The sequence below is a fragment of the Musa acuminata genome, chromosome BXJ1-1, assembly GCF_036884655.1.
Source record: "Musa acuminata AAA Group cultivar baxijiao chromosome BXJ1-1, Cavendish_Baxijiao_AAA, whole genome shotgun sequence".
NCBI lineage: Eukaryota > Viridiplantae > Streptophyta > Magnoliopsida > Zingiberales > Musaceae > Musa > Musa acuminata.
Window position 1 is genome coordinate 12,944,881 of NC_088327.1, and position 8,270 is coordinate 12,953,150.

General features: G+C 36.4%; 1 protein-coding gene across 1 annotated transcript; it reads right to left on the reverse strand.

Annotated features, from left to right (window-relative positions):
* Positions 1-2,564: 2,564 nt before the first annotated feature.
* Positions 2,565-3,602, reverse strand: LOC135674469 (glutathione S-transferase U17-like). Its single transcript, XM_065184366.1, has 2 exons — positions 3,210-3,602; positions 2,565-3,108 (listed from the first exon to the last, which is right to left on the reverse strand). Exons 1-2 carry the CDS (start codon positions 3,585-3,587, stop codon positions 2,755-2,757), a joined length of 732 nt encoding a protein of 243 aa, XP_065040438.1. The 5' UTR covers positions 3,588-3,602; the 3' UTR covers positions 2,565-2,754.
* Positions 3,603-8,270: the final 4,668 nt, after the last annotated feature.

An 8,270-nucleotide genomic window follows, 5' to 3' on the forward strand; every position in this document is an offset into this window, starting at 1 on the left:
AGATGATGGATATGTTTGAAATGTAACTCTATGTGTTTTTCCAACTAAGCAATGATCACAAGATTTAAGAAATGTACCTTGCAACTCTGGGAAGAACTGCTTTCTAGTAAGAGTTTGAAGTCCCTTCTCGCTGATATGACCAAGCTTCTTATGCCAAAGATCTATACTTTCACCTTTTTGAATTGCATTAATCTCTCCTTTATGTAGCTTAGCTTCCATGACATAAAAAGAGTTAAATTTCTTTCCTCTTGCCATAATCAGAGAATCTTTAGTGAGTTTCCATTTGCTTTCACCAAAATAGTGTGTAAAGCCCTCATCATCAAGTCTACGTGTAGATATCAAGTTAAGACGAATATTTGGAATATGTCTTACATCTTTGAGTATCAATTTGCTCCCAATACTGGTCTCTAAGCAAATATCTCTAATACCCATAATCTTAAATGTACCACTGTTTCCCATTCTGACATTACCAAAATCACCAATAGTGTAAGATCTAAAGAAATCACCATAAGAAGTAACATGAAATGAAACACCAGAGTCAATTACCCAATTACTATCCTGAGCTATAAGACTAACACAACCTTCATCACAAACAATAGTGATATTACCTTCAGCAACAACTGTATTAGTCTCTTTCTCATTTTTCTTCATTTCATTCTGTTCTCGCTTCCAAAACCTACACTCTTTCTTCATGTGACCTATCCTATTATAGTGAAAACATTTGATATCTCTTCTAGACTTGGATCTTCCTCTATAACTATGTGGATTTCTGCTATGACTTCTTCCATGTCTTTCTTGTTTTTCAGTAACAAATGTCCCAGAAGAAGATTCACCTCGTTCTTTCCTTTTAGTATCTTCATTTAGCAAACTGTCTTTAACCATATCTATAGTTAGAGTTTCCTCTGGCGTGGAGTTGCAAATAGTCACCACATACGTTTCCCAACTTTTTGGTAAATAGCTGAGAAGTAATAATCCTTGCATCTTATCATCTATATTCATTTTCATAGTAACCAACTTGTTTGCAAGACTCTGAAATAGGTTTATGTGCTCAACAATGTTACCACCATCTTTATACTTCAAATTTACAAGCCTTCTAAGGAAGAAATTCTATTTCCTATTGTCTTTTTCACAAAGAGGTTTTCTAACTTTTGCCAAACAATATCAGCTCTAGTTTTATCAGAAATATGCTCATGTAAGTTTATATACATCCATATTCTAATATAGGCAATAGCTTTTTTATGTTGAATTTCTCATTCTTTATCGTTCATAGTAGAAGGTTTATCTTTAACTTTGATGGGCTTATACAAATCTTTAACCTATAATCATTTAAGTCCCAACTCTTATTTATAGTCACTTTTAATTAACCCTAATGGATCCTTCTTATTGGATATTAGATCTTTATCCAATTACTCCTAGCTTAAGAGATATTAGATCATCATCCAATAATAATTCTAAGCTCTATTTGGTCTCTTCCAAGGATCCATTAAAATAGGGGCTTATCATATATCTCATGTTCAATACTCTATTTGTCGTGTGATCCATTATATGTGTCTGTCCCTCTAGGCCCAATATCGAGCTGATTGTGAGTTGCACATGTCATAATTCCTTCTGACTTAGTGAATTATTATCTTTGTAATAATTCACTCAACTTAGTGACTATTGACATACTAGGTCACTACATCATAGTCCTCAAACAATACAAGGGATCTAATCCACTAGACATGTTTGCTCTAATTTATTGTATATCAATAGTCCATCATCCATCTACTATTCTAAAGATCATATACCGGGTATAGTGCTATCATGCCCATATAGAATCCTTCCAAGTCTTACTCTAATCGGATTCTTCCGGAGAACTTATCTCTCAATTTAAATCTCACGCTTATCGGATTCATCATAATCTGATTGACCTTGGCTAGAGATTTGTATGAGTGAAAACATACAAGATATTTCTCTCATGATATTAAGAGTGGATGATTCTTTATTGATACTCAATTACCTTTATAAAGTTGATTGTCATTCCCAATATCATTTGTACTAGATCCGAAACTTTCATACATATAAGTCTGATATTAAAAAATAGAGTATTCAAATAAGACATCTTTTTATGTCTTAAGTCTAAGCACCAAATATACAATTAAGACTATAGAATTATTATCTAATGATTAAGTATCATTAACCATCTAACTTATTTTTTAATGAACACTTACAGTAATATCCCCACACAAATAACCATCTAGCTTATTTATCCCCACACAAATAACCATCTAGCTTATTTTTTAATGAATACTTACATTAATGTCTCTCTCTTCTCCGCTTGTAGCTGTTGCCTCTTCTCTTCGAACTCTACCGTGACACAACAAAGTCTGACTTCGTATTTAACGGTGGGAAGTGAGACATAAGAACAAGACAATGATCGAAATATATGGCTCGGATGGCGGCGTTAATGGCGGCTGTCAAAAGCAGTTGTTGGCCTCGCCATCGGCATTCGGAAGATCGGTAGTTGTGTGCTGACGATAACCTATGAGAACAAAAACGTCAAAGCAACGTTCGGAGATCGCCCATCGAATCCAACAAGATGGTATCCTTTATTGATCACCAACACAACATCATGAGCAAACGCAAAAAGGCCACCTCACAGAAAACTACCGTCGGTGACATTATTCTCCACGGATTTCACCACAACAGCGAGATCCTGAAGCCACTCCAAGTGACCACCACGATTCCTCGTCTTTAATTTCCAGGAGACTCCTTCTATTTCCCCAGACGCATCTTGGCGAACTCCATCAGCTTCTCCGTCTCCGGCATCACCTCCTTCACGGCCTCATGGGTGCAGAACCTCTCCGCCCAAACCGCGAGCAGAGGCGTCTTCTCCTCGTCGAACAACTTGAGGCCGGTCATCTGCTCGATCACCTTCGCCCATCCCAGGTAGGAACCGAGAGCGATGTCGACGTAACCGATGGTGTCCCCGCCGAAGAAGGCTTCGCCCTTGCTCAGCTTCTCAAACGCCTCCTCGAGCAGCTTCAGCCCGGCCCACGCTTGCTCTGCGGATTCGGCCTTGGCCTCCTCTGTTTCAGCCTTTCCGATGCCGAATATTGACGGGAACCACTGCGTGCAGAAGGATCCAGTCATCATCATTCATGCCGATAATCGTAGAAAATTTATAGACCAAGAAAACAAAGGTCATAAATTGATGGAGGCATGCGAACCTTGTCGTCGATGTAGACGGACCAGAAGCGGTGGAGGGCGCGCTCGTAGGGGTCGGCAGGCAAGATGGCCTGGCCGGAATTAGCCCAGACCCCGTCGACGTACTCCACGATGATCATCGACTCGCAGACGGGCTTGTCGTGGTGGAGGAGGACGGGGATCTTCTTGTACACAGGGTTGGATCTGAGAAGCAGCTCGCTCTTCTCCCCGAACTTCTCCTGCAGGAACTCGTACTCCACCCCCTTCAGGTTGAGGGCGACCCTCGGGCGCAGCACGAACGGGCTCGGCCACGCCCCGATCAGCCTCACTTCTCCTGCCGCCGCTGCCATTGCCTTGTTCTTCTTCTCCCTTCTTCGGTATGAGAGGCAACCAACGCCCATGCTTCGTTTATAGGTTAAGGGGTGATGCTTCTTGGAAGCTTCTGCCTTGGGCAACAAGGCGGCGATTAATTGCAATAGAAATAAAGCGTCTGCAGTGACGATGTAGGGAGTCGGCCGTTTTCATTTGTGGCGCAAGCGATGCCGTCATAATTGTCGTCTTCATCAAATTTTGTTTCCATGGACAAGTATGACCAAGTCCACCTATATATATATATATATATATATATATATATATATATATATATATATATATAATCAACCTATATTAAGTCCATTGAAATATTGACAAATATAATGATGGCAATATAAAAAAATAATTTAAAATATAAAAATAATTTTATTTTTAAATTTTAAAAATAGATGTATAATTGCAATGGGCAAAGCTGGCATAAAGAAATATTTTTTTAAAATGTTTAAACCAACTAAATATCTCTTTTGACTTGAATGCATATTAATTGACTTCAATTTAATAGTTTAGCCTCTGTACCATAGTTGTATACGTGATTTATATATATTTTTTAAATATTTAAATGATTTAAAACCAAAATGATCGTTTCCTAGTTTTCAAAATAAAAAATCGAAACCTAATCACCGAGGACTAAGTCTAATTTGATTTGAAATCGGTGAACTACCGCAAGCCGAATCGAATGGTAATCAAAGACTACCACCAAATGTTTGTACACAAAGCACATAGCTAAGCTATCAATGACCTTCACCTACTTTTTCTTAATGCATTCGTCTTCACCAAATATATTTTATGCTCTAATTAAAATCTCTTAAACCAATTCAAGAAATAAATGACGCAAAGTTGAAATTTGAAAGAGGTAACTGAAAAATCATTACAAGTAAAATAATAAACAATTCAAATATCTGCCCAAGATATCTTGATTTAGAAAGAAAATTAAGGATATTATATATATAAGTTACTACCCTTTATTCTCGAACACTCTTCGCTTATGGTAATTTGTATTTATTTTATTTAGTAGCAATCATCTATGACTATTCTACACCGTTTTCTACTTTGTGAGGGTGAGAAAGTTATGACTATCATACTATAAATTCCTTACTTTCCAAAGTTGTTTCTTTTTTTATTTGCATTAACCATCAAACGCCATGAATGAATGCTTATTGTCCATCACGTTTCAGTAGTATGCGAGTGAACCAACTGTAACATAATGAATGATAAGATGCATGCATAAATGATTAGGATCAGTTCGCTTCTTTCTAAATGACATTGTTATTATGCATGTGCATGGATCATTTGCGCGTGCAATACATGATTATTGTAAAATCTTTTTTTTTTCTTGTAATTAAAACTTGTTAAATTTGCTTGTCCTTTGTTAGCGGATTTCATCGTTGACGTCCGAGTCAACCTGATATTGTCCAAACCCGAAGGCATAAGAGTGTAGGTGATTCTGGAGTGGTTCCGAAGTGGGAAGTCGATCCTTCAAAGTGTCATATGTATTAAGACCAATGTCTAAAGAAGTTTCTCCCTCCAATATTCAAGTTAGTCCGAGGTTCTTTTTAGGTATTAATTTTTCTCAAAAAAAAAAGTCTATCGGGATTATATCGAGTTAGCTTTTATTCCTTATCTATCCCAATGTCACTTTTTAACGTTTTGTCCGATGAAGGAGAAAGAGGCCCAAACTACCTCTATTGGTTTATTGTCCACAGAGCAAAGAGGGTGACTAAGATCTTTTTCTACGTTGTCTCCATGTGGTTATAGGTGTTGGATGGTGATTGGTCACCAACATGTTCCTTATCATCCTTCATGCATGTGAGATTTCAAGATTATTTTTTGAGAATTTTGCAGGTAATGTAAGGGTTTTGTTCATCTTCTTGGTATGAAATATGCCTCCTAATTGTGCCCTCGTTACTATATTCATATTGCACGTACAGTTGGTTTTCATGAACTTTGTTGTAGTTAATATATAATCTTTACTTTTAGGACTTCAAACATGCAATATATTCGTATTGCAAGTTCATCTTTTTTGTTACAAGATAGCTTACCTACCTGTGTCTATCTATCTTCATTTAATCAAATTATAGTTTGACTGGTTCAATCTTTTTTTATTTTGACTCAGTCATATAAAAATTTATCCACCTCGGTATAATAATATGTCAAAATTTGAAGATCAGATACCAAATCAACCTTTTATAAACTCTATCAATTTTAAGAATCTCTTAGTTCATCTCTTTTCATCTCACACATATTAATATTTTTATTAAAAAATATTTTTTAATGTCAATCTAAAAAACGCATGCTTTGTAGAAATATATAGAAGGGAATAAAAAGATATTTAGCTATAGTAAAGGTTCTTTTTAGTGAAATTACTGTTCATCCAAAAATTTTAGTTTTTTACAATAAATAAATTTTAAATTTTAAAATAATCAGAATTGACATATCTATATAATTTTAAAATTTATATTAATTAATGTATGAAACTCCTCTATATCAATATAGCAATATGTTAGGGGTAACATTTATCTATCCTCCATAAGAGAATGGTACGACAGTAGATGTGCTAATTACATAAGAGACATTTTTAGCATTCCAGACATAAAAAATTTATATTAAAATTTTTATATTTATGAAAGTAAAATATATAATCTTATTTACCCTAATGTCGTCAACTTTACCAACGGAAGATACAGCACGTGATAGCTCATGCATGAATGACACGAAAGCGATAAACAAAAAGTAATTTCATTGGTGGTGGCGAATGGTAGCGTCATAATTTCAATGGTGGTGGTGAACAGTGGCACCATGGGTGGCTATTATGGTGGTGGTCAGTGACAACGATGTGATGATTAGCCTAGCTAATATTGATTCAAACATCGATGATGAAGAGAAAGAGGAGGTAGAGTGATGAAGCATCGGTGTAGGTAGTGCACCGGAGGAAGAGGAGGGAGGTGAGGCATCTGCATTAGTAGTGCACCACTCTGCCTCTTCTAACGTCGGTTTGCATTTGCATCGACACTGGAAGAATAAGAAGAGGTAGGCGAGGCATCTGCGTCACCGACGACAAAGAGAGAGGAGGAAGAGGAGGTAGTTGAGGTCGAGTGGATACGGTTGATCGATCCTGAAACACTAGCTAAATTGGCGATTCCCAATCCGAAGGCTAATTGCAATGGAGTAATCCATTGTTTCTTCATCATCTCACTCACCACCATGACACCAGAGGTGAGCGGGAAGGAGGATGAGACTTTGTTGTCTCTCCTGTCATCATATCTATATTGTTTGGGCCTTCATTTTGTGTGGTGATCAATTCTTGTCATTTGATCGAATCCCCTTCGGTTATGGGCAGAGTTGATTTAGAAGGCAACCACACCATTATGATCAGGGCATATGTGTCATTCGCACGTCGACTAAAGCTGGAGAGCTTGAAGTAGACATGCCTCTTCACTGAGCTTGCTCGCAACCTCTCCCTCCTCGCTACCCATTACCCCTTCCTTAAATCCACCATGCCACCGGATGAAGTCGCCATCCGAGGATTTAAGTATGTCGCTAACGTAGATGTCTCATTTGCCTCCTCTTCCTTCTTTGACGTCGATGTAAATGTAGATCAACGTTGGAGGAGGAAGATGAGGTAGAGTGATGCGATGCCAACACAAATGTCTTACCTCTCTCCTCTTCCTCCTCATTGTCGATGTTCGAATCAACATCAACAAAGTTAACTACTATGTCGTTGTCGCTAATCACTACCACAATAGTCACCCATGGTGCCACCATCTGTCATTACTAATGAAATTACCTTTTTGCCCATCGTTTTTTATTTATTCATGCATGTGGTATACGTGTTGTATCTTCCATCGACAAAGCTGATGACATTAAGGTAAATTGGGTTAAATGTTTCACTTTCATAACTATAGGGATTGTAATATAACTTTTTAAAATATAGGGATCGGGATGCTAAATAAGTCTAACTATATGGGGTAATATATAATTAGCCTGTTATCACTATTGAAATTATCTTTTTGCCCATCGTTTTCTTATCATTTATGCACGTGTCATCACGTGTTGTATCTTCTGTTAGTAACACCGATGACATTAGGGTAAATAGGGTTCAATATGTCACTTTCATAGGGATTTCAATATAAAATTTTGAAGTCTAAAGACAAGGATGTTAAGGAGGTCTAACTATAAGAGGTAATATATAATTAGCCCACCACCATCATTAAAATTATCTTTTTACCTATCGTTTTTGTGTCATTCATGTACATGCTGTCACATATTATATCTTCTATAGATAAAGCCGATGACATTAAGATAAATGAGATTAAATATTTCACTATCATAATTATAAGGATTTCAATATAAATTTTTTAAGTATAGATATGAACACTAAAAAGGTCCAACTATATAAGAAAATCTACAATTAGTCCTATATTCCTTAACTACTTGCTTCCCTTTTCTTTCTTTTCTTTCTTCTAATCTCTCTTGTGACCTTATAATAAATCCAATATTTAATTTAAAAATTTTGATAATTGAGTTTGTTTATTAAGATAAAATAAATTTATTGTCTAACACAACTCTGTTCGTCTTCCTCTTCCAGTGATTTTTTTATATTTTATCTAAAATAATATTTATTGTTGGGCATGTATCTGACGTTGTCTCTCTAATTAGGTTATACGATACCCTTTGTTTTCACTTTAATGAAAATATCTTTCCGCACCACCCTT

Excerpts from the sequence above, each read along its gene's own strand:
- LOC135674469 (XM_065184366.1), bottom strand. The coding sequence starts at position 3,587 with ATGGGCGTTGGTTGCCTCTCATACCGAAGAAGGGAGAAGAAGAACAAG. Across the intron at positions 3,109-3,209 it reads CCGTCTACATCGACGACAAG|TGGTTCCCGTCAATATTCGG; the intron begins GTTCGCATGCCT and ends TTCTGCACGCAG.